This window comes from Candoia aspera, chromosome 1, assembly GCF_035149785.1.
Source record: "Candoia aspera isolate rCanAsp1 chromosome 1, rCanAsp1.hap2, whole genome shotgun sequence".
Taxonomy (NCBI): Eukaryota; Metazoa; Chordata; class Lepidosauria; order Squamata; family Boidae; genus Candoia; species Candoia aspera.
In genome coordinates, this window is record NC_086153.1 from 7,693,530 (window position 1) to 7,720,973 (window position 27,444).

Below are 27,444 nucleotides of genomic sequence, written 5' to 3' on the forward strand. Positions count from 1 at the left end.
AAAACGATAGAATGATCTCAATTCGAATTCAGGGCAAGCCATTTAACATCACCGTGATCCAAATATACGCCCCAACCACAGATGCTGAAGAAGCTGAAGTAGAGCAGTTCTATGAGGATCTGCAGCACCTACTGGACAACACGCCTAAAAGAGACGTTATTTTCATCACGGGAGACTGGAATGCTAAGGTGAGCAGTCAAATGACACCTGGAATTACAGGTAAGCATGGCCCGGGAGAACAAAACGAAGCAGGACATAGGCTGATAGAATTTTGCCAAGACAACTCACTCTGCATAACAAACACTCTCTTCCAACAACCTAAGAGATGGCTTTATACGTGGACTTCACCAGATGGACAACACTGAAATCAGATTGACTACATCCTTTGCAGCCAAAGGTGGCGGACATCTATACAGTCGGTAAAAACAAGACCTGGAGCTGACTGTAGTTCAGATCACGAACTTCTTCTTGCACAATTTAGGATCAGACTAAAGAGATTAGGGAAGACCCACAGATCAGCTAGATATGAGCTCACTAATATTCCTAAGGAATATGCAGTGGAGGTGAAGAATAGATTTAAGGGACTGGACTTAGTAGATAGGGTCCTGGAAGAACTATGGACAGAAGTTCGCAACATTGTCCAGGAGGCGGCAACAAAATACATCCCAAAGAAAGAGAAAACCAAGAAGGCAAAATGGCTGTCTGCTGAGACACTAGAAGTAGCCCAAGAAAGAAGGAAAGCAAAAGGCAACAGTGATAGGGGGAGATATGCCCAATTAAAGCAAAATTCCAGAGGCTAGCCAGAAGAGATAAGGAATTATTTTTAAACAAGCAATGCGTGGAAGTGGAAGAAGACAATAGAATAGGAAGGACAAGAGACCTCTTCCAGAAAATTAGAAACATTGGAGGTAAATTCCAGGCCAAGATGGGTATGATCAAAAACAAAGATGGCAAGGACCTAACAGAAGAAGAAGAGATCAAGAAAAGGTGGCAAGAATATCTAAAATAAACAGCAACATCCTCAGCTACTTTAAACTGAGACCCAGAAGAATCAAGTTTGTTTGTTTGTTTATTATTCAAATTTAATCACCGTCCATCTCCCCCAAAAGAGGGACTCTTATGGTTTCATGGAGATAGTTTCCCCTTATTTTCAAGGGCTGCAGCCTCGTGCAAAGCATTTCTTGGTACTAGTCTTCTGAGCACCAGGAGGGGGCACCTGAGGCATACAACAAACTTAACTCTGCTGAAAAAGCAGGAATTTCTCCAGCCATTAACCTTTTAATAGCTTGAGTCATCACATATTAATTTACAAAATGGTCCTTCCATTTCTTGAGCACAAATTGGATTATGGTTTGACAAATAAGTATCATAAGCCAAAGGGTTGTAATTGGAAGATGTTCATTACACATTGTAAACAGAATTTGCATAATAATAATAATAATAGGTGTTCGTGGTGTTCCCAGTGGTTATCAGCACACTGTGTGCCATACCAAAAAACCTTGGACAGCACTTAGAAAATCTGCATATTGACAAAATTTCCATCTGTCAATTACAAAAGGCCACATTGCTTGGATCCACACATATACTACGCCAATACATTACGACATCCCAGGTTCTTGGGAAGAACTCGATGTGAATAAAGGCCAACACCAGCTAAAGAACTGGCAGCTGTGATTTCAGGTTTTGTGTATATAATAATAATTATTATTATATAATACTCTCTTCTCCTCCTAGATACTTATCTGCTCAGACCAATACCTCAAAAGAAATGTCTCATAATCCCCTTATGTTTTTAGGGGTAGTATTGAATCAAAAATAAGAGGCCAGACTAGGGAAGCAATTTGCAATGAACTGGAAACAGTGTTCCTGTTTAGGACCAAACTAAATATAATTATTATTTATACATATATATAATTATTTCTCATGCTGTTCCACAGCCACTGTGGGAAGAAAACAGGCTTAAAGGCAAATTGTGTATCCCAGCATTGCCTGAAGAGGCCTCACCCCACTTGCAGCTCACAGTGGCACAAACATGCCCTGACAATCTCTTTTTTTTCTGCGGTGTCCCTGTGATGTTGCCTATGTTGTGTTTTCAGCCCAGGTGTGAGATGGCCTTAAGTCAAGGTTGGCTGCACCAGGGTTGAAATGAGTGGCAGTGTTGGGATATAAAATCTGCCATGCTTTGCAGCCCACAGGGTTGTCTGCAGGGCATGGTCAAAAAAGTTAAGATGGCAGTCACATCAATGCAATTGAAGCTCTGCCATCTTGACTTTTTTGACCACACCCTGCAGACAGCCCTGGCTGCCCATGTTGGCAGTGGCACAGTCAGGGACTGGTGGGGTGGGGGTATGAGCCCGGATCTTACTTTGGGTAGTGTTGTCCATGCCCCATCCCCTTGGTTCCAGGGCCCTCTCCACTGGCTAGGGCAGTGTTTCTCAACCTTTTCAACTTTAAAATGTATGGACTTCAACTCCCAGAATTCCCCAGCCAGCCATGCTGGCTAGGGAATTCTGGGAGTTGAAGTCCACACATCTTCAAGTTGAGAGGGGTGAGAAACACTGGGCTAGGGTTACCAATGTCCAGCACAAGGAGGACATGTCCTCCTTTTTGTCCTCATGTCCTCTGGCCAGCAGACACAGCCTTAAAAACAAATATTGTCTGGTTTTTTGAGTGTCTTGGTAGTTAATGAAACTTTTGTGTATTGTGACCTTGTAAATTGGCTGCTTCTTTCTTTCCCTCATCCGTCGACAGACGCAACAGCCTAGATTTACTTTATTTCATTTATTTCCTGAATCCAGCCAATGGCTTCAATCCAGCCCCTTCAAATCTATGATCACCAGAATCTGAAAATCTCATGACTCCTCATATGTTTCTATGGTGAAATTTGAAAAGCACTTCATTGTTGATTCTATATTATCACTAGCATTTTTTCTTGAAAATAAAGATTGGTTGGAAAAATATTGTGATTGAAAAGCCAGTATTTCTGATGCTAGAAAAAGTAAGTTCATCAACAGGTAGACCTAAGTACTTTTCTCTGTAATTTTTGTTGCCAAGAATGTCAAACAGTTGGGGTGTCCTTCCTCCCCGCCCCCCACCATTTGGCTTCCTTTCCAATTGTCCATGTCCTCCTTTGCCTGTTCAGATATCTGGTAGCCTAACCCTACCTCTGGCACCTTTTATTTTTGTTCTGGGAGAGAAGAGCAGGGCAGAACCAAGGGGAACTCTTCCCTGCAGCTGCCGAACAGCTGGCAGGTCACCTTGAGAAGTTGCATGCTAATACAGGTTCTCTCCCTGGTTTTTGAGAGAGCCATTTCTCCTACTTTACATGCCACACCTGCCAAAAAGGATCAAGTCTTTGATCTCACAGTCATGACCATTGTCTTCATTTTCATTTATTTATTTATCTGATTTCAGACTCCAAACCGAATCTGGGTGGCCCACAATATAACTCAAGATAAAAAATGCAGTACAGAATAAATCATGAACAACATGGAAAATCCGGCCAAGCAACCCAGAAAAACATACACAAAACACAACCAACAAGGCGCTCCATCCATCCTAGCCTGAGGCCCAGGAGAACAGCCAGGTCTTTATAGCCTTCCAGAATGCCATCAGGTGCAAGCCACACAGATCTCAGGGGAATCCTTATTCCAAAGGGCAGGTGCTACTACAAAGAAAGGGCAGTTCCTGGGTTCTCCTAGATGACACAGTGTAATGGAAGAGATCCGGAGTGTGCCTGCTCTGTTGGCTTGTGCTGGCTGGGCAAAAACCCATGAGATAGGTGGTCCCTCAAATAACTGTGCCCTATGCCACATAGGGCTTTATAGGTGATGACCAGCACCTTGAATCACACCCAGAACCCATACTGGCAGCCAGTGCAACTCATAAAGCAGAAGTATCATGTGGCCATACTGGGAAAGCTCATCAGTGCTTGCACCGCTGCATTCTGGACCAATGGAAGCTTCTGAGTGGTCTTCAAGGGCAGCCCCACGCATTGCAGTAGTTGAGGTGTGAGCTGACAAGGGCACGAGTGACTTTCATGGAAGATAGCCCGGTCTTGACTTTTTTGACTCCCCTGGGGACCTGCATGAAGGCATTCTTGTTGGCAGCATGGCTTGTAAAGCAGCTGGGGAGGGGGAACTCTACAAGAAATGTGTTGGTTTCCCCATTTTTTTCTTCGATTTTTGTATTCCCTCTGTATGTTTGAACTTCTTTGTTAGGGGACAAGTCTTTCCTCATGCTTTTGACCCGCTGTTGTGTTTCCTGCATGCTACTGCCCACAAATTAAATATACACGCCCCAAACCCCCTTCAAAATCCAGGCTCTCTTTCTTACAGCTGGGACGTCTGAAACAGGACTGATCCACCCAAACTGTGAATAGGGGGCCAACCCCCCAAACCAGCTGATCTGAGAGACAATTAAGGGGTTCTCTGCACTCCCTTGGCCCTCTGACTGTATTTCACTGGCCAGTGATGGATTCTCCCTGGGTTTTCCAAGATGATTTATGGATCTTTGTTACACAAATTCCCCCCGCCCCTTCTTTCTCGTACCTTGCAACAGCCATTAGTCATCATCCGTCTAAATGAAGAGGGGATTCTGGTTAATAACCCTGATGGGAATTTGTTGAGAACTGCTCTCTTGTGCTGGGGCTGTTCTTTGTTTTCAGTAGAAAGAAGATAAAAAAGAGGAGAGGAACTGTTGCTGTTTAAGAGAAAGAGAGAGAAAAAGATCCAAATGAAACTGATTTTGGGTGTGTTGGCCAAAGCCCACCCAAGCCTTTCGAACAGACTCTCAACTTCTCTTTTCCCCCTTCCAGGAGTCAAAAGGTTGGCAGCGGAAGGTGGCCATTCATTAGAAAAACGCAGACAGAAAGGGAGGGAGGCAGCAATGTGATTTTTCACCCAGTGGCTTGTTATTAAAAGCAGTCAACATAACAAGGAACGATAACAGCGATAAATCTTCCCATCCAAGCAATCAACACCTGTTTAATTACATTTCCTAAAAAGCAACAGTGGCCAGAAAGCAGCTAACATGGCTTCATTGGTAAACCATGGTTTAACAGATTTAGGGGTGGTGAAGGAACGCATTGGGTTCATGTTTTCATGCAATCATGAATCCCCTTGCTAGCTGAATCTTAGCTATCCAATGTTTTGTGATCCAGCTAACAACAGCTGCATAAAAATATACAGATGAGGGCAAGGGGAGTCCACAGGGGTCAAAAAAGTCAAGATGGTGGCCACAACCATGCAGACTAAGCCTTGCTCTTTTTATTAGCATCACCATCTTGACTTTTTGACCCCTTCCCTGTGGACATCCTATATGAGAGAAATTGGGCACGAAAATATTCATGTTTTGCAAATGTTTATGCTAAATAATAATAATAATAATAATAGCAACATCCTATTTACACTGTTATTTCTCTCAAAGGAGTCCAGACCATGTGCAGAAAACTCTGTTAAAACATCCTCATTAAAACAGTTTGATAAACTAATGAACAATAAAAACTATCTATTATTAAACAAAACAATGGAAAGAATAAAAATCAACTACCAAAAGGAAGTTTATTTTAAAAAGACAGTCTAATATTAGGAAAAATCAAATATAATGTGCATTTTAGAAGAAAAAATCTAATATAATTTGCATTTTAGAAGAAATGTGTATGCCTGTATAGAAATATGTTTTTTAAAATTTGATGCAAAGGTTACTGGAACAATAAGAAACTTGGAGAAACTAAAATTGACCAATTTATTTTTTAACAATTAGACAGAACAAACACACCTTTTTGTCATGTACCCTTTGCACATTACTTGTGAGCAAGACCCACAGCACACAACAGAATTTGTTGTAATTTATGTAAACCCACATACAGTTGGACTACAAGGCTTATGTCAAATGAGACACAGTCTGATTCCTCAAAAGCCTGGATCACCAAGTTTCATCTTATTTGTTTAAAATTCATTATTCTTTAGTGTATTGTGAGTTTCTTCTCACAAAGTCCACACATCTTCAAGTGGCCAAGGTTGAGAAACACTGGGTTAGAATGTTGTAATGTTAGGACACAAGCCCCACCCCTCTCTATGTGCTGCCTTCCCCAAAGGGGTGGAGCTTGTCGTGCAATGACACGGTGCTGCTTCGGCCACTGATGCTCAGATGCTGTGGCTCCACCCCCTCCATCGATGCCTTTGGTTAATGCTGGGCTATCTCCAGTGATTGGTGATGGAAAGACATAGAATTAAAAAGTGAGCTGTATAACCTTCTCTTCAACAGTAAAGGAACCAGCAGTCAAGAAAGACTAGCACTTGTAGAGCAGCCAAGAAGGCCTTGGAAAAAATATTTAGATGGCGGGATGTGTCTATACCTACGAAGATCGGAACTGTGCAAGTCATGGTATTCCCTGTGACATTCCATGGAAGGGAAAATTGGACTTTGAAGAAGCAGGAGAGGAAGAGTATTGGTGCTTTTGAACTTTGGTGTTGGAAAAGTCTCCTGAGAATACCATGGACAGTCAAGAAAACAAACTGATGGATCATCGAACAAATCAACCCAGAGTTCTCACTTGAGGCACAAGTGACCAGGCTCCAATTATCCAACTTCGGACACATGATGCGAAGACCCAGCTCTCTGGAGAAGGCTCTGATGCTGGGAAAGGTGGAAGGAAAGAGAAGAAGAGGACGCCCAGCAGCAAGGTGGAGGGACTCAGTTACAGTGGCATTGCTGGAAGACTTGAAAACCAGGCTAGGGACAGATCATTATGGAGAAAATCTATCTCTGTGGTTGCTAACAGTCAACACCGAATTGATGGCCCATGATCAAATCAATCCAAAATAACCTTGTCTCCCACCTGCTTCTCCAAGAGACAAAAATAGGAAGAGTTCTTGTTGAATTACTCGGTCACTTTTGACTCTTCATGATCAGATAGGCATTGGGACTGTGTTAGCAACTGCTTCTATGGTCATGTTAGTGACCTCGGTGATAGCATCTAGCCATCTTGACTAGGTACTATCCAAGGGACTCTTGCCTTTGCATTTCATGTCCAAAATATTCAAATTTTGTCTTCCTTCTTAGTGCTTCATCTGGTATAATGTCTTCTTGTGAATGATTGAACACAGATTGGCTAGAGACACCCAAAATGGGAAGGGACAGAAGAAAGAGTAATAGGGGGAGCAGTTGTTCATCTCAGTTCTGATGGATCGGATTCTGAATAGCACATCCATGTCAGGTCATGTAAACACACGCACTGCTACAGCCCCTGAAAACCCTGTTGGGGCAAAGGTGGATGTGACATTTGTCCGGTGATTTCTTCTGTCTGAAAAATGAGGCAAGGCGGTTGGTGGGATGAACTCACAACTGGGACTATACAAAGGCCACAAATGCCAGTTTGGGACTATAAAAATGCCGGACAGTTTTATGATCCGGTGCGCCATTAAACTGGCTGAGCAGCACAGGGAGAGACAATGAAAATGGAGACAATGGGGGTGGGAGGGAAGAAAGAGAAAGAGAAATCTTTTTTTTTTTTGCTGGCTAAACCCGTTAGGCTAGATTCTTGATAGGGAGTCTTGGCTAATGTAGGACGTTTTCTGCTCCTCTGAGTCTCCTTTGCAACCCAAAGAATATGCAGAGGGTCACGCGCAGAATATTGGGTGGGATCCAACTCCCCATAGGAAGATGTATCTCAACTTTTATTGCTTGAGAGGTATCTTAAACTTAAAGTGCTTCCTTGTCTTGTTGGATTACAAAACTCCCAAGCCCTGGCAAGATATAGTTTTCCCCTGGTGTAGAGGATGCAGCCTCCGCCCCCTTGTTCCACCCTCCACTGCTCCCCAGCATTAAGTATTTGCTTTGGTGCACAATCCTACCAGCCTACTTGGCTCGTGAACCCCCACTCCGCTGGCATTCAATTTAAATGCAATTAAAAGGGAGAAAGTTCTGCCGTCTGACAGGGTTAAGGTTAGGGTTGTGTGGTCAAAGAAGTCACAATGGTGGCCACAACGCTGCATTGCACATGCAGACAAGCAAAGCTTTGACCACAACATCACAGCAGACATCTGGACTTTTTTGACCAGACTCTGCCTGCAGGCATCTCTTGCATTATTGATATCTCCCATTGCATTCAGTGGGCCCCAAAACTGTTTTACTTCAGCCAGATTGTGCCCTCAATTTTAAAAAAAGCTAATAATGTATTAGGACCAGGTTGCAAAACATGATTTGCTTCTCCATCATCATCATCATCATCACCATCATCATCATCACCATCATCAGTATTTGGGAGTGCACTAAACAGATTGCCCCAACCTTTGTCACCATCCTGCTTTCGCTGCCCACCCCACCCCCTCAATTGTTATCAGTCTGTTAATTCATCTCCATTATTGCCCTGGTGACCTCTGACCCCTGCTGTGCCCCCGATCTCTTTACTGGTCCCTGGTTCTTGGCCCTCGATGTGTATTGATGTCACTCCCATTCTCTTCTTGGCAAAGAAACATGCTGCCCGCATTCGCCACCCCCTCCTTCCACTCGATGCCCTTTGTCTTGCCCTGCTGTTTCCCGTCTTGCTAACCCATCTTGCTACTTCTTGACCTCCTGTCCTCTCCGGAGGGGCTCATGATCGGCTTCACTGTTCCTCGGGGAGTGGGGGAGGGGGGAGAGACTGTTCCGCTGCTCTTTTTTTCAGCTGCCCCAATTCCCTTTTCAAAGCATCGTTTGCTCTTATCACTCCAAAATTTCCTTCCTTCCTTCCTTCCTTCCTTCCTTCCTTCCTTCCTTCCTTCCTTCCTTCCTTCCTTCCTTCCTAATTAAAATGAGAATGGAATAAGAATATCTGATTTTTAATGGCCCATCCTTATTGCTTTTTGTTATCATTAATATTTTTATGTTTTATTGTACATTGGGAAAAGTGTCATCTTCCAAAAATTGTCCTTCCTTAGTATCATCTCAGATACTGAGATACTTGCTAACCCTCAGCAACGTGCAAGAAACTCATCCTCAAGCAGTAGCTGTCCAACCAATCCTTAAAAACCTTCAGAGGTGGAGAACCCAAAACCTCTGCAGATAGACTCTTTCACTGTTGTATAGACCTTATCATCAGGAGCTTTCTCATTTCCCTCCCTCTCTTTCTCTCTTGTTCAAACTGAGTGTGACTTCATAGACACTGTCCTATGGTCCTGGGATATTTTGGTGGTCCCCCATCCAATTACTAACTTGCCTTGCTTATCTTCCAGACCTAGGCAAGCATATATATAAACCATGCCAAATAAAGCTTCTTCAGGGGAAAGGGGCCATGGCAATGAACAATTCAACACAAAGCACCAGGATCATGTCTGAACAGTGCTAAATCGGGGTGCAGAATAACAGAAGGCAGATCCTTGCCCCAGAAAGCTTAGACTTGCTTCGACTCTAAAAGGCTCTCTGTATGGTGAAGACAAAGCAAAGCTCGTGTAAAAATCCCTGAGGAATTCAAAGGAACCCCAGAGGGGCTTTGAGGCTTTTGGGGAAGCAGGGGGACAAAGGATTTGCGTAGTCATCTAAAAAACACAGCCCTGCTTCTACGCCACTTTCCTGAGCCCCAAAGAAATCTGTTGAGTAAGTGCTGAGGTTGGCAAGAAAGAAAGACAGGGGCCTTTTTTCACAAGAAGCATGGCTTAAAACCAGGGAGATCTACATTGCCTGTCTCCAGCAGTGCATAGCATAGAAGAGTAGAAAACACAAAAGAGGAATGATGAAGTATCCTTCCTCCCCACTTGAAGAGACCTGAAGCTTCCCAAGATTTAGATTCTATCCCTTACTAAGGTCCCCTGGCCAGGGTTGTAAATGAGATTAGGAATACAATAAGGTCAGATAAGGGAAGGACGGGAACGAATCCAAGAGACCTCCTGCTCCATCCCTCAATTCTGTTTTAAAAAATCCAGCAACAGAAGATCTGTTAGATGTCCAGCTTCTCTTTGAAACCCCACTGTGAGGTTAGGAACCCTCCCCATTATGGGTTCCAGGTCCCTCTGTTCTTGCTCTCCAGCTCATTCTCCTCATGTTTGTCCAAAACATCCTTAACTCCACTGCTGTGCTCGCACAAGGTGCAACCTTGATTAATTTCCCCCTTTGGGACTCGATTAACCAATTTTCTGGGTCTGAACAACACACTGAACCCTAAGTAAACCATGCCAGCTGGGTTGGCCCAAACTGTGAAGATTGGTTAATCATGGTTAGGGTAATTTGGGAATGCAGACTTTTGAGTCCAGTCCAGCTCTCTGGAGAAGCAGAGAGCAGGCCATTAGGTTTTTCCCAGGAAGTTAATAATACTGTCACACATCTGGCCTCTGGAATTAGGTTCTCCCCAAGATCTAGGTGGTTCCTTCCCTACCAGTGTTTCAGAAGGACTTGAAGACCTGACTTGAATCTTCTGAGTCATGTGGGGATGTCTCTTGTCTGGTTTTGCCATTTTTGTTGGGCAAATTAAAAATGGCTGTGGATTCTTGTGAATGACTGCTGTTGCTGAAATGGCACATTCAGCTCAAACATGTTGAAAAGAAGAGAGAAAAAGGGGAGGCCGCTAACTACTTCAATCCAATGTGTCCTTCGTTTTCTCCTCCTTTCCCAACCTGGTGGTGCTGATTGGAAAATGTGCTGAAGTCTGTTAGGCTGCAAAATGGTATCACTCTTGCTTAGCCAGCTGCTGCAACTAAGCCTCTGATGTAGGGATAGGGTGGAAAAGTCAAGAGGATGGCTGTGATGGTGCAACTGAATCTTTGAACCTCTGCCCATTTTTATGTGCGGACACCTCTGGAGGTAGCCGTCCTCTTAAAAATGTTTCCCCTTGTGGAAAAGAAAACACATATTTGCCCCCGAATAGAATTATGTCCTGTGTCAACTGTTAGTTGATATAGCTCACTCTTGCCAGCATCAACAAAGTTTCAAGCAGATTTTTCTCCTCCTTTTGTGCTTGAAGACGCTCACCATTAAATCTCATTTTCTCTAAGCTCCAAGTTTGCACTGTGCTAGCATCCGACAGCTCTTGGGGACATGAAAACAGGAAATTGCTCATTTTAGAAGACTTCTACTAGGGTAGGTATGCTATTTATTAAATACATTTGGGCTTTTCTGCAAGAGAAAGCATCATAAATGGGCTGCCTCCTTTTTACTATCCTCACCACCCCTCTGTGAGGTAAATTATACAAACACTGGGTTCCCACAAATGGTTGGCTAGACTAAAATAAGGTGGGATAGTTTGTGTATCATGAGAAGCAGCCTTTGCCTTAGCACATTTGTCACATTAAGCCATGATTTTAGGCAAAGCATGACACGCGAACCCTGCAATTCTGCTTTGCTAACCCAGGTTTAGCATATTGTATGAATCCTGCCCCAGAGTTGATGGTTCTCACTGAGCTTGATGGCTGAGGGGCTGTATAGGCACTCCTCTCCCAGACTGTCCAAAATACATTTTCTTCTTCTTCCCCACTTGTACAGTTTCCCTTTCAGTAGAACTTTGAAGTGCCTCCTTTTCTTATCAACCCATCCCGGAGAATCACCCCTTTTAGAGATGCCTTGTTCATTAGCATAAACTTGTCAAACAATTAAACCGGAGGGTTTGAAAAGCAGTCCCTTAAAGAGAGAAGGCTTGTCTCGTCCTGCTAATCTGGGGTAGAAATCTGGCCCAGTTAGCAGTCCCAGGAGTAAGTGGAGGAAAATAGGTGGTCATCCTGGAGTAAATCCAGACCATCCTTAACATGTAAACAGAAGAGATTGGTGAGAAAAGGTTTACAAGGTTTACCCAGAAAGTCTGAGTTGCAATTTTGCGATATAATAAAACAAAGCTTAAGTGTCCCCAGGGAAGAAGGAAGTTGGGAGCTGGCCAAAGATGAGAGACAGATGCCTTTGGACCATTTTTTTTTAAAATCCATTCAATCGTGTCCAATTCTTGGAGCCTGCCTGGATGAGTCTCTGCAGTTTTCTTGGCAAGCTTTTTTTTTGGAAGTGGTTTGCCATTGCCTCCTTCCTAGGGCTGAGAGAGAGTGACTGGCCCAAGGTCTCCCAGCCTGGTGCCTTAACAATTACACCAAACTGGCTCTTCTTTGGACCATTAGGGGAGCACCAAAAAAAAAAATGAGGCCCATAGAGTTTGGAGAAATCCAGAGACAGGCCAGGTTTGCACAAAACACTGTCCCAAATATTCTCTGCTTATTCCTAGCTTATTCCTCTACTTTGCCATGCCATGCAGAGAGGTATTCTCTGTATTGTAAATACTGGATTGTGGTTTAGCATTTGTGGGTCCAGTTAACCGTGGGGTACGAAACAAAGTATGATTAAGCAAGCCTTGACTTACTTAGCATGCTAAGGGAAGACAGCCATGGTTGCGGTTGTGCCCAAGGGAATAGGCCTTCAAGGGTTGCTGAGTCGCTGCCAGGTCTCTGCTGTCACTTGCTGGAACTAATGGCTTAGCCATTACATTCAAGTAATTAATTAAGTTCAATTAAGCCATCAAGACAACATGAGCTAGAATCAGGATGAACCAGGTAAAACAGTCTATCCCACATGTGTGGCAGGTGGGATCTTGGCAGACCCCAACATCTACACAGATAGCAATGCATATGGTATTTACTATTTATTAATTTATGATCCAAGACCCTACCAAGACTGCATTTAAATGGAGGCCAGTCTTGGTAAGCACTTCTTCTGAATACCTCTTGGCATGGCGCAGAAAAGTAGAGGATCAGACTAAGCAATGCTCCCCACCAAATTCCAAGGAAGGTAGATTTGCGCTGTCTGCTGTAGAGTCACATTGCCTTTTCTCATCAAACTCTGATGCTCCATTTAGCTACATGTGACAGAGAAGCGGGAAAGTAGAACTGGACATAACTTCCTAGAAATGCTTCAATATTGGCTGTCCTCAAAGATATTCAAAGGAGCTCCTTAAAGAGGAGTGGCTGTGGGTCAGGGGCTCCTGGGTATCTGGGAACTTACCATCTTTGGCTCTGGATCGGGTTGCACTGGCCCAGACAGACTCGGTGTGGAACCTGGGGGTTCTCCTGGACTCACGGCTCCTGCTTAAAGAGCAGGTGGCAGCCGTGGCCAGGAGGGCCTTTGCACAATTTTGTGTTGTGCAGCAGCTCCGCCCCTTCCTGGATCGGGAGTCCCTCCGAACAGTCACTCATGCCCTGGTCACCTTCCGTATAGACTACTGTAATGCGCTCTACATGGGGCTACCCTTGAAGAGCATTCAGAAGCTGCAGCTGGTCCAGAACGTGGCTGCGTGAGCAGTCTTGGGAGCCCCAAGGAGGGCACATATAGCATTGGGTGCCAGTCTGCTTCTGGGTCCAATTCAACGTATTGGTTATCACCTTTAAAGCCCTACATGGCATGGGGCCAGGCTACTTGAGGGACCGCCTCACCCCCATCACATCAACCCGTCCCACCCAGGCAGAGAGGGCACGCTACAGACCCTGTCCATGAGGGATTGCCGATTGGCAGGATCCAGGAGGAGGGCCTTCTCTGCTGTGGCCCCCGGAGGTAAGACAGGCCCCCACTCTCCCAGCCTTCTGGAAGTGGGTGAAAACATGGCTATGCTACCTCATTTGGGATCAGAGGGGGGGTAGTCAGTCTTGGGAGTGGCTGGTACTGTGATTGTGCCAAGTACAAAACTATTACCATCTTGAATTTTACATTTTATATTCGGTATTTTTATATTTTTATTGCTGTTTATGTATATTTATATTGTACTGATTTCATATTGTACTGTTTTTACTGATTGTTATTTTATTATCAGTAAGCCACCCAGAGTTGTTGGGTACAAGATGGGCAGCAGAGAAATCTGATAAACAAACAAACAAACAAATAAATATAGCTTCTCCCTGCTGAACTTCAAATATCCTCTTTCCCTGCAAGGCATGCTGGGAAACTACCTGGTGCTCTACAAGGAGCATCTCTACTTGCAATGCATTGTGGGAGAGTCTAGTGTCATTGCTGAAATTATGCAATGCACGGTGGGAAATTTCCCGTCGCTCTTTCAAAAGATGCTGCGTTTGCCAGATAATCCTATTGTGGCAAATCGAATCCAGGTCCGGCAATTATGGGTGTTCTTCACTGCCCAGTCACAGTTGACATAGTGCAGTTTCAGTATCTAGCATTTCATCTAAGCTTATGGCTGAATTTATGGTCACTTTAGTTATTGTGTTCTGTCATTGCTGTCGGGATCCTATTTTATGGTTTTAACTTTTGTGGCTTTTTATGAAGTTGAACCTCGGTAACTTTTTTTACAGTTTTAATTTTTGTAACTTTTTTCATGGTTTTCGGTTTTGCAATTTTGTAGGGGTCTCTTAGGTTGTTTTCTTGCTGCTTCAATGAAATGGAAGCTAAAGCAAGCAAACAAACAAAACAATTGTCACTGTCTGCCATATACTTCGTAAAAATTCCCCATGGTTTCATCTCTCTTTGCAATGCACACTGGGAAACTCCCTATCAATCCCTATCTTCTTTTCCTGAATCGATGCTGAGAAATTCCCCAGTGCTCCTTTTCATAGAAGTAATGCATGGAAGCAGCCAGTCACCTACTTTTGGTACAGGGGCCAGAGACTCCCAGTGATAATACTGGTATCGTGATAGGTCAAATAATGGACTCTTTACAGTAAATGCTACTCCCCTTCCAAGGGAGAAAAGGAAACAAAGGCTTACATAAGCCAAGAAAATATGTACGGACTACCTCTTATTTGATTTTACTCGCTCGCTATCCCTAGGAGAAAGCAAGGGACAGTCCACACCTGTTCAGTCTGTCAAATCCCCTTTGTCAACAGCTCTAGTGTTTGTTTGGCAAGAGCAGGGGTGAGATTGGCAGATCAAATGGGTCATAGCAAGGTTACTGCACCTGTGGCAGTGGCATCGCCACCACAATCATTGAAGAGCAACAGGGAGACCTCTGAGGTTGTTGTCCATCTGTTTTGATGGTTCTCAGAGAAGATCCCCATTCTGGGAACATCTCTGAAAGTTTGGTGGTGTGGTGATTCTAGCCAGAGGAGACAACCTGCTGGAGCAAGATATGGTTGCAAGCAACATATAAACCCCAGGAGCTTCTTGGTGGTTTCCAGGATCAATATGACACCAAAACTCTGTGGTAAGTTGTGGCATAAGAGTAGAGTTATTGTCTTCCTTTTTTTTTTTAAAGGACCCCACTGGTTTGCTTTCGAAAGAGCAAGGACCCCATTAAAATGTAACTGTGTCTCTCCATGACATCAGAGCCAGTCTAGGTTGCAACTGTGGTTCTCCATGGCCAAGGAAATTGTAAAACGAGCAATAACAAAAAATATAAATAAAATAAAATAAAATAAAATAGCTCCTGGTTTCCAAAGCTCACCTCTCCTGGATTTATTTGAATGGCTGTTGAATGATGGATCTAGATTTCCAGGGCCAAATATGATTTAAAGCAGGGTTTCTCAACCTTGGCAACTTGAAGGTGTGAGGACTTCAACTCCCAGAATTCCCCAGCCAGGAATTCAGTCCTTACACCTTCAAGTTGCCAAGGTTGAGAAACACTGCTTTAAAGACTAAGAAGAGTGGTTTCATTTCTAAAGCATCTAAAGCTTTCAAAAGTTTTATTGTAAACCGCCTAGAGTCCCTTTTGGGAGATGGGCCGTGATAAATTTGATTAATAAATAAAATAAATAAATAAATCTGGAAAAGTGACTTCATGCTATGACCCACTTTCCCCACTGCCATTCCTGTCCCACCAGGAGCAACCAATGGCTCCTCAGCCTCCTACGTCAGGAACGGTTTACTAAAAGTTAGAGAGGAAGAAACAAGATTCTTGATCTACAACCATAGACTCTAGCTGGTCCTTTAGGTTTGAGGATTCTCTGCTGGGATTCTCTAGATTTTCCTTCTTCGGACGGAGTTGCTCCTTCCAAAGCAGGCAAGAGATCTAGTGAGGAGCCTGCATGGTCATCATGATTTTAAATGAGAACAGATGGTTTCAGATTGACTTACATGCAGACATTGGGCTAGAGTTTGCTTGATAATCACTTGTTCAGCAACAGTTTCAACTCCAGTGAAGTGTTTCTCCAAACTCCACCCTCTTCTTGAAGACTGTGAAAAGATGGATCCATGCCTTGGTGGACTCCTGTTGTCTTGGTAAGGGCCTTTCCTCACTTGCATTTAACAACGATACAAATGGGACCTGATAACCATTTTTACTGGCCATATATCCATGATGCTGGTTTTATGTCATTCCCAGTCCCTCTTTAAATCAGCTTTAAGTCATTCTTATTTGTTCTGGTAGTAAAGTAGCATTCTCCCTTTTAAGCAGCCAAGTGTAGTGGGAAGAGGGAATGGCCTTCAGGGACTGGAGGAAGAGCTGCTACCAAAATATTAGTCAGATAAAAGAATCCTGAGTCTGGGGCAGAAATGTAACCTGAGAAAGTATCTCAGGCAAAACCCTCCCTAGTTTTCATGGGGATAAAGAGATGGGGGGGGGGAGCGCATTCAGACTTGCAAGATTCTGCTACTATAACCTTGTAATTAAAGGAGTATTTGCATGACTTTGGTTTCCTAGTCTGATCTACCTTGAAGGGCTGACACCAACCAGCTGTGGCAATGTTACTGTGGGTATAACCTGATGCAGTTCACCAACCCATTTTGTCAATGGGCCTGTCAGATGACCATAGGAGAATGATCAGCCTGGCACATACTGACCAATTTAAGCTGATGTGGAAACACTGCCTCCTCTGGCTCTATCCTCTAGGGCCATTCTACTTCAGGCAATGGGAAAGTCTGTATCTTTCAAACTTTGCTCTGGCCTTGTACATGCCACGTCTCCAAGCTGACTCCTAGCTTGAAGACCAGCATCAGTTCAAAGTAATAGTTGTTTGGTGGTGGTGGTGGAGTGGGACAACCCCTCTGCGTTGCTCAATGGTTGTTCAGGCTGCTTTTGAACACAGTTTTAGCCCTCTTCTGAAACAGCACTAAACCCATGTTCAAAAGCAACCTGAAGCACATCTGATAGGTATCGTTGGGAACTGTGCTTTGAAATGGAAGAGAGCCAGCTCACCTACCTGTCAGCCATGGTTTGGTCTATCACGGTTTGGGATGATCCTGGTCTCTAGGAATTGGCTTGAAGACCTGGTAGGTAGAGGGTCTCCTCTCCAAACCCAGGCAGCTGAGTTCTAGGCTGGAGAGATGGTGGGTAAACAGAGTGCAATTTCTGACAGATGGCTAAATCTGTGGGTCTACCCATGTTTCAAAACTATTGCTGATTACAGCAATGCTGGTGGCATTGAGCAAATGCCCTGCCTGGATGTGAAGATACTCTCCTCCAGCTGCAAGCCAGAACAGAGACAATGGGGAGAGCAAATCTATACCATCTTATATTTTTCTCCATTGATGGATGAAGAACACCGCAACTGAGCCAAAAATAAGTGCCCTAAAATTGCCACCTAATCTATTCCTTCCATCAGCGAGAGGACAGAAGGATGAACACCCGTAAAATGCCTTGTGGGAGCAGATTTGTAGGTGTCAGAGTCAGGCCAAATTGTCTTGGAGTTTTCAGCCACAGGATTCTGTTATCTGTCAACCAGGATTTGGGTCTTTTTTTGTAAAACAGGAGTATTATTCATAAACCCAAAGCCAAGATTTCGACCCCCTCACAGGAAGGATCATATGAACCCATCTTCTGATGCAGCCTTTTTCACATCTGTTTTTAGAAGACAACAGCACTGATTGCTAAAATAGGGGCTGGTATTTTTTAGGAGCTGGTTAACACAACACACTAAGCCGTAACAAGTTGGGTTGGGTTTTAGCTTATTGTGTAGAGTTTGGAAACATGGCTTGTGGCTTAATATATAAAGCCACAATCAACAGATAGATTATGCAATAAACAATGGATAAGCAAACTATGGTTTAGTGCAAAGTGTGAACCAATTCATTGCTTGTGTTTAGACAATACATTTAAGTAAAGGCATGATAGATACAGTAGGCAAATATGCTAAGCTGGGGTTAGTTGCTTAGCTTTGTGGCTTACATGGATCAACTCAACCTATTTGCTTAGCTTATGTTATGCACACCCAGAAAATGGATTAATTCCATAACCAGGATAAGTGATCTGTATGAATGCAGCCATTAAATACTTGTGCCTCCTTTCCAAACATCCAAATTCTGGTTCTTGTCCTCCTTTTGAAATCAGCCAGCCCATAACTGCAAAAACGCCCTGACTCATGGCTCAAATTTATGAAATGCTGATAAAGCAACGCTGGTTTCCAAGTGATTTTTTTTTCTTTCATTCTTCTGATTTGTTAATCCAAAACCAAGGAACATTGCAACTTAAATCCTGTCCTTACAAAAACAAAGAGGCTTTGTGATCCTATGTACAGGTGGGGTGGGGGGCATTGCACTTAATTTCTTAATACATCCATTAAACAACATTGACTTTTCTTTAATATAAATCTCTGTGGATAGGCATTGGGGAGGGGAGGGAAGAGTCAGAATATGGAGTTCCTCTATATACAGCTCAGTTGGTTCAGTTCAACAGCACAGATGGCTCCTCCTTTGCAACCTGACGTAACAGCCCCAAGTCCTCTCTCCAGTCCTCCTCAGTAGAAGAATGTAACTTTATAAATATGGTTGATCTCCAGCTTTACGTTCTTTCCAAGCTTCTCATTCAGTATCCATTTTGTTCTTGCATTTGTAAGAAACAAGTATCCTCAAGAAGCAAAATACTTTGACATCCTTAAGACAATAAGTCTTGGAAAATACTATGGGAAAGGCTCAGTCTGGCAGACACTCTTCAGGACCCTTTAGAGCAAGTCACACCAGCCGCCGTCTTCTGAAACTTCAAATCCTCTCTCCAGGCTGAGCAGGATCTCTTTGGGATCATGCGAAGCCAGCTGCTCAGGCTTTGCTACAGCAGCCCCAAGATCTTATCACTGTCAGGCAGGATGTTGTGGAAGAATAATTTCCAGCTGCTAAATGCACAGGGATCTGGGTGGAGTATCACCAGGCTTGTAGTGGACACTGGAAAAAGGGGAAGAAGGTTACAGAGATTAGAATGTGAGGTAGTGTCTTACGTCAGGATGGACAGCCCAAGCCTTTGGGGTGCCTGTAACTCATCAGACATCCTCTGAAATGACTGGGTTCCCATCATTTTGAGGCAGGAAACACAAAACTGAAATAAAAGCTCTAACACAGTGTTTCTCGACCTCGGCAGCTTAAAGATGTGTGGACTTCAACTCCCAGAATTCTGGGAGTTGAAGTCCACACATCTTCAAGCTGCCGAGGTCGAGAAACACTGCTCTAACATAATATACACTGTGGAGTCCTTGGTGCTCTCTGAGCCTTGTTGTTTTCTTGCAGACGTTTCATTGCCAGACTAGGCAACATCTTCAGTGCAAAGAGGGAGTGGGCCTTGCTCTCTGATTATATACCATGGCTTGCCCTGCTTGTGTTGGTAGGGGGGGTGTTCTCTCCTTGGGAGTTCTTTGATTGGGCTGTTGTTTGCTGCTTGGTTGATTGCCTGAGTTGATAGTTCCCAGTTCTGGGAAATGCTTGCAGTTTCCCAGTTGAAACTATGGTTGAGTCTGTCCATGTGTTGTGAGCTGTGAGCATCCTAAACCAAGTCAAATCCAAAAACGCCAGAGGATTCCTGGAAGCCTGGCACTCAGACAAAGCAGCCATCAACAGACACATAGAGGTAAACAGCATTTACATACCATTCAAAAGAGACAATAGAAAAGCCAAAAGACCAGGACACTCCCTTGCCAGCAATCAACACCCAGATATGCAAAAATCAACACTAGGATTAACACCAGAGGAACCATCAAACAGCACAATACACCCTAATCAAGGAACTATTAACTCAGGCAATCAACCAAGCAGCAAACAACAGACCCCAACCCTTAATGGTCACTTGACTATGACATCGATCAAATTTATTTGTTTGTTTGTTTGCTGATTTAAATTTGTATCACTGCCCATCTCCCCCAATGGGGGACTCACAAATGCTTGGTGAAGTGAATCCAATTTTAGTTTCTTGCCTGCTTAAAGGTGAAAGCACTATTATAACAGGAGAATTACGTTATGCTACCTCAGCTATGGACTGAGGGCGAGATGGACACTAGCGATTGCTGGAACATGTTTGTTCCATGGTTATGTTGTGGGAGTGGGAAGCAATGCTTCCAGAAGCTTTGGAAAAATTAAGGGGCTCCAGTCCCTGTGACTTCAGCAAAGGATCGTTACCTTGTCGTAGTGCTGGAGCTTGAGCACCTCAATGATGCCATGAGCTAAACCGTGAAAGGCCACCCAAGAAGGGAAGGTCATGACAGAGAGGTCAGACTAAATGCGATCCCTGGGGAAGGTAATGGCAACCCACCCCAGTATTCTTGCCGTGAAAACTAAATGGATCAGTACAACCAGAGATATGTCGGTATACCATCGGAAGATGAGACCCCCAGGTCGGAAGACGGTCAAAATGCTACTGGGGAGGAACCAAGGATGAGTTCAACTAGCCCCAGACGCGATGACGCAGCTAGCTCAAAGCCGAAAGGACGGCTAGCGGCCGACGGTGCTGGTGGTGAACGGCGAATCCGATGTTCTAAGGATCAACACACCATTGGAACCTGGAATGTAAGATCTATGAGCCAGGGCAAATTGGAGGTGGTTATTGGTGAGATGTCAAGATTAAAGACAGACATTCTGGGCGTCAGTGAACTGAAATGGACTGGAAAGGGCCACTTCACATCAAATGACCACCAGATCTACTACTGTGGACAAGAGGACCACAGAAGAAATGGAGTAGCCTTCATAATTAATAGTAAAGTGGCTAAAGCGGTGCTTGGATACAATCCAAAAAACGATAGAATGATCTCAATTCGAATTCAGGGCAAGCCATCTAACATCACCGTGATCCAAATATACGCCCCAACCACAGATGCTGAAGAAGCTGAAGTAGAGCAGTTCTGTGAGGATCTGCAGCACCTACTGGATAACACACCTAAAAGAGATGTTATTTTCATCACAGGAGACTGGAATGCTAAGGTGGGCAGTCAAATGACACCTGGGATTACAGAACAAAACGAAGCAGGACATAGACTGATAGAATTTTGCCAAGACAACTCACTCTGCATAACAAACACTCTCTTCCAACAACCTAAGAGACGGCTTTATACATGGACTTCACCAGATGGACAACACCGAAATCAGATTGACTACATCCTTTGCAGCCAAAGGTGGCGGACATCTATACAGTCGGTAAAAACAAGACCTGGAGCTGACTGTAGTTCCGATCATGAACTTCTTCTTGCACAATTTAGGATCAGACTAAAGAGATTAGGGAAGACCCACAGATCAGCTAGATATGAGCTCACTAATATTCCTAAGGAATATACAGTGGAGGTGAAGAATAGATTTAAGGGACTGGACTTAGTAGATAGGGTCCCGGAAGAACTATGGACAGAAGTTCGCAACATTGTCCAGGAGGCGGCAACAAAATACATCCCAAAGAAAGAGAAAACCGAGAAGGCAAAATGGCTGTCTGCTGAGACATTAGAAGTAGCCCAAGAAAGAAGGAAAGCAAAAGGCAACGGCGATAGGGGGAGATATGCCCAATTAAATGCAAAATTCCAGAGGTTAGCCAGAAGAGATAAGGAATTATTTTTAAACAAACAATGCATGGAAGTGGAAGAAGACAATAGAATAGGAAGGATAAGAGACCTCTTCCAGAAAATTAGAAACATCGGAGGTAAATTCCAGGCCAAGATGGGTATGATCAAAAACAAAGATGGCAAGGACCTAACAGAAGAAGAAGAGATCAAGAAAAGGTGGCAAGAATATACAGAAGACCTGTATAGGAAGGATAACAATATCGGGGATAGCTTTGACGGTGCGGTCAGTGAGCTAGAGCCAGATATCCTGAAGAGTGAGGTTGAATGGGCCTTAAGAAGCATTGCTAATAACAAGGCAGCAGGAGACGACGGCATCCCAGCTGAACTGTTCAAAATCTTGCAAGATGATGCTGTCATGGTAATGCATGCTATATGCCAGCAAATTTGGAAAACACAAGAATGGCCATCAGACTGGAAAAAATCAACTTATATCCCCATACCAAAAAAGAGAAACACTAAAGAATGTTCAAACTATCGAACAGTGGCACTCATTTCACATGCCAGTAAGGTAATGCTCAAGATCCTGCAAGGCAGACTTCAGCAATTCATGGAGCGAGAATTGCCAGATGTACAAGCTGGGTTTAGAAAAGGCAGAGGAACTAGGGACCAAATTGCCAATTACCGCTGGATAATGGAAAAAGCCAGGGTGTTTCAGAAAAACATCTATTTCTGTTTTATTGACTATTCTAAAGCCATTGACTGTGTGGACCATAACAAACTGTGGCAAGTTCTTAGTGGTATGGGGATACCAAGTCATCTTGTCTGCCTCCTGAAGACTCTGTATAACGACCAAGTAGCAACAGTAAGAACAGACCACGGAACAACGGACTGGTTTAAGATTGGGAAAGGAGTACGGCAGGGCTGTATACTCTCACCCTAGCTATTCAATTTGTATGCAGAACACATCATGCGACATGCTGGGCTTGAGGAATCCAAGGCTGTAGTTAAAATCGCTGGAAGAAACATTAACAATCTCAGATATGCATATGATACCACTTTGATGGCTGAAAGCGAAGAGGAACTGAGGAGCCTTATGATGAAGGTGAAAGAAGAAAGTGCAAAAGCTGGCTTGCAGCTAAACCTCAAAAAAACCAAGATTATGGCAACCAGCTTGATTGATAACTGGCAAATAGAGGGAGAAAATGTAGAAGCAGTGAAAGACTTTGTACTTCTAGGTGCGAAGATTACTGCAGATGCTGACTGCAGTCAGGAAATCAGAAGACGCTTAATCCTTGGGAGAGGAGCAATGACAAATCTCGATAAAATAGTGACGAGCAGAGACATCACACTGACAACAAAGGTCCACATAGTTAAAGCAATGGTGTTCCCCGTAGTAACATATGGCTGTGAGAGCTGGACCATAAGGAAGGCTGAGAGAAGGAAGATAGATGCTTTTGAACTGTGGTGTTGGAGGAAAATCCTGAGAGTGCCTTGGACTGCAAGAAGATCAAAGCAGTCCATCCTCCAGGAAATAAAGCCAGACTGCTCACTTGAGGGAATGATATTAAAGGCAAAACTGAAATACTTTGGCCACATAATGAGAAGACAGGACACCCTGGAGAAGATGCTGATGCTAGGGAGAGTGGAGGGCAAAAGGAAGAGGGGCCGACCAAGGGCAAGGTGGATGGATGACATTCTAGAGGTGACGGACTTGTCCCTGGAGGAGCTGGGGGTGTTGACGACCAACAGGAAGCTCTGGCGTGGGCTGGTCCATGAAGTCACGAAGAGTCGGAAGCGACTAAATGAATAAACTACAACAACAAGTCCCTGTGAATCTTTTCAACTCACTTCCAAATGGATTCATTTAAGAAGGTCTCATTAATTAGGTATCAAATCATGTTGGGGTCCTGGAGAGGGCACAGTCCCCTCTCTAACAATAATCAAAAGAAGCCCTTCCAACAACTTTGATCCCAAACAAGGGAAGTCCTAGGATACTATTACTATGTCCCAATTCCTTATTTGAAAGTTTGAAATTAAGTTGTTTAGCACTGAAAGGGAATGGAGATTTATCAACCCACTGCCCAAATTTTACTTTGGGCCAAGCCAGGCATATCTGCTTTGAGGACTCCCTTACTTAGTGCTGATAAGAACCAGCAAGTAGATTTAGTGATGGGAACCAGAAATGTTTTAAGAAGTAATTCAGGTATTTGCTTCTTTTTCCCTCCTCATCTTTCCTTTTCCTGTTCCGCTATTACATTTTTTTTAGATTGTAAACCTGCGTGCAGAGATTTAGCTCTAAGCTGACTGGAAGCCTATCTGGTGAACCTCAAAGCAGAAATGCCCAAATGATGACCACCATGATAATGACCAGTACAGGTAGTCCTCACTTAACAACTACAATTGAGACCGGAAGTTTGGTTGCTAAGCAAAATGGTCATTAAGTGAATCTGACCTGATTTTACAACCTTTTTTGCAGTAGTTGTTAAGCAAACCATGTGGTCATTAAACAAATCACGTGGTTCCCCATTGATTTTGCTTGCTGGAAGCCAGCTGTGAAGGTCAAATATAGCAATCATGGACAGCAGGACACCACAACAGCCATAAATGCGAACCAGTTGCCAAGCACCCAAATTGTGATCATGTAATTGTGGGGACACTGTAACAGTCGTAAGTACAAGTCCGATCATAAGTTGGTTTTTCCAGCACCGTCATAAGTCCAAATCATCACTAAACAAATGGTTGTTAAGTGAGGACTACCTGTAACTCTTTTTAAAGAAGGAGTTTCTTCCCTGCTACTCAGGAACTTCATTCAGTTCACCAGCAAAGCCCAAACAAGTTGTACCCTGCTAAGTTCTGATGAAGGAAATGCTTCCTGAATCAAGGCAGGCTTGTTTCAACAAGCCAGCATCAAAGTTAACGGGAGGGCAAGACAGAATCATCTATCAAGGGCAAAGTTAGGGTTGAGTGCATGCTAGATGAATCAACAGTTCCAAGGAAATGATCTCCTCCCGGAGCCTGGATGCGCCTGATTGCTTGACTGATGGAGATAGGCACGTTAGAGGTTTCTACTGCTCCATACATAGGGTGCAAATACTGGATATTGTATTTACTGGACACTGTAAGCTGCCCAGAGTCTATATTTTTGTCCCTTTGAGTCACAAAAGTCTCCTGGTGACTGCCTGGACAAGTCCCTGCAGTTTTCTTGGCAAGAATTCAGAAGTGGTTTGCCCTTGCTTCCTTCGTAGGGCTGAGAGAGAGGGACTGGCCCAAAGTCACCCAGCTGGCTTTGTGCCTGAGGCAGGACTAGAACTCACGGTCTCCCGGTTTCTAGCCTGGTGCCTAAACTACTACACCAAACTGTATTTCTTTATCCATATCCATATCCATATCGAAAAATCCAGCGGGAATAACGGGCCTTGAGAAAAACTTTTGGCTTTTTAACATAGTGTGTTCAATTGTTCTTCCAAAGTCTCATCTCTACCCTCCCAACCCCTGGAGGAGATGGGGGCCCAGATAACCAAATTACCCAGGATAGTGAAAATCCACATTCCTAAAAAAACTCTCAGGAGCATTGGCCATAGGGGTGCAATTGAAGCTCTGCCTGTTTTTGTGTGTGTTTTGCTTCCTTCAGCAAGGAAGAAACCATACCCCAATGATATCTTCCATACCCCAGCAAATCCAACTCCCCCTCACACGGATGTTGTTACCTAGCCTGGTAACAAAACGTTTGCAAGAAAACAACCAAGTTCAGAGAGCACCAAGGACTCCACAGTTCAACCTTGAGCTACATTCTCTACCATTGGATATATTAAGTTGTAATCCAGTTTAAACTGAATTCTGTATCAGAATTAATTTACAGGGTATCTGAATTAAAACAGATCCTTAGTAACATGGATTGCATTTATTGTACTACATAATGTTACTTTGTGAGTTATACCACGTTGATCATGGCACTTGATATTCATGTTTAACTTAGAGCTTAACAGCCATTTTTAATCTTTGAAAATGATACAACACATTCAGTTATTCATAATTAATGAATGATATCCTGGAAAAAAAGAATCTCTATAGTATTTTTTCATTCCTCATTTATTCATTTGTACTTTATTCCTTTATCTTTTTCTTGTTTCTTTTTAATGCCTGTTTATATAACTACTTTAAAGCATCTAATAGTAATTTTTTAAAAAAAGGCTGGGTTCATGCCTCACTCTAAGCCAGTGTTTTAAAACCTTGGCAACTTTAAGATATGTAGACTTCAACCCCCAGAATTCCCTAGCCAGTGCTCTAAGCCTTAATAAGTCTTGTTTGGTTTTAGTTTTGCAACTTTTGTGAACATGTCCCCTTTGCTTTCTATCCTAGGACGCTTGGCTAATCATGAGGGATGCACAAAGCATTCTGTGTGTGAATGGTTCTGTGCATGAAACCACTGGTTTAGGATGCTCCATGGCAGAAGCAAAATATGTATTTTGGATGTTTGGGTTTCTACATGACAAAAAATGGAGCTGTTTCATTCCAGTGTAGCCTACTCATCCTATAATATCATACTGGGTATCTCCATATGCTGTTTTGTTTTGTCCAAACCTGGAACAACCCAAAAAGCTGGTTGTTTCTATTTCTGTTGAATCATAGCCAGTACAAAACAGTGATGCAGGCTTCCAGTATAGAACATGATGGCTTCTTCCAGATTTGTATTTCTTGTTTTGTGCACAATCCTATTTAGCAATGATTTGAGGTCCCAGCCACTTATGGCTTTTTCAGCAAACAGTGGTTATATGTACCCCATCATGAGTCATGTGGGGTAAATTATTCCCTGTCTGGAAAAATGACACACTTTGAAATCTCGCTATGGATCATCTCGCATTTACAGGAAAAGAGGGGAAGGATCTTCCATGTGAAATTGGAAAGCCCATCCTCTGGTTCTCCACTGTCCATTTTAAATAAATCATGGCCCTCACAGTTCTAGGGGGACATCACAAATAATGGAGAAATCAAGGTCCTTTCACCCCAACTATAATTTAAATTATAAGTCAAGAGAAGCCTCGCTTGAGTCAAGCTGAACTCGTGAGGACAACATGGACACATCCATGTTGTTTTCTTGGCAAAAATACAGAATGGTTTCCCATGTATTCTTGGGAGTTCCTGATAGGTTCCCATCCAGATCTGACACTGTTTAGCTTTTTCAAGATTAGTCAGAATTGACAAGGTACTGCTACCTGCTATAACTATTCAAATCGTAAGGGTTCCCCAGTGACATTCTGCTTGCCTTCACCAATGCCCATTCCTTTCAACGTTTTAACTCCGGTGAAACCTGAAGTGAAAACGGGAGGGTCTTTCTCAATTTCTAGAAGAGCCAAACACACATTCACAAGACAGACAACATGCCTTGCAATATACACGTGTGTTTTAGGTATCTCCGGGTTGTTGAATTTGGGCAAAAGGGTTGAAGGTTATTTTTTGTTATCTGCATTGAAAATATCTGATCAATTTGGGGGGAAGAACATAAGGACTGAGGTAGCAGATAAATGGCTTAATTTTTTTTAAAAATGCATAAATAAATAAAGGCCAAAGTTTTACACTTTTCTCACCGAATGACAAGGACCTGTGTTTGGTTATACGGCACATTGCTGTAATGGCTTAAGAAAATATTGATTTGATGCTTCTGTTGTGTAGAACCTAGTTTGATGGGTCTACAAAGGTCTCTTCACTGAGCTCCTGAGTTTTTAACCCATGTCAGGAAGCACTGGACTTGTGTCAGAATCCAAATGGGCATTCCAAACCTTGGTGAACACACCCTGTTATTATTTTTGGCACAGGACTCTAAAGGGGGGGGGGGAAGGCATGCCAGCTTATCTGCTGAGAAGTTCAAGGTTTTCTCTTCTAA

The 27,444-nt window shown here is 43.4% G+C and overlaps 1 protein-coding gene across 2 annotated transcripts in view; it reads right to left on the reverse strand.

Annotated features, from left to right (window-relative positions):
• Positions 1-17,867: 17,867 nt before the first annotated feature.
• The window catches only part of HNF1B (HNF1 homeobox B), an 87,730-nt gene continuing 78,153 nt past the window's right edge, over positions 17,868-27,444 (reverse strand). For both annotated transcript variants that reach the window (XM_063296906.1, XM_063296895.1), the window contains exon 9: positions 17,868-18,978. In XM_063296906.1, coding sequence (XP_063152976.1) covers positions 18,958-18,978 — 21 coding nt within the window. In that variant the 3' untranslated portion in view covers positions 17,868-18,957. The remainder of the gene's footprint in view (positions 18,979-27,444) is intronic.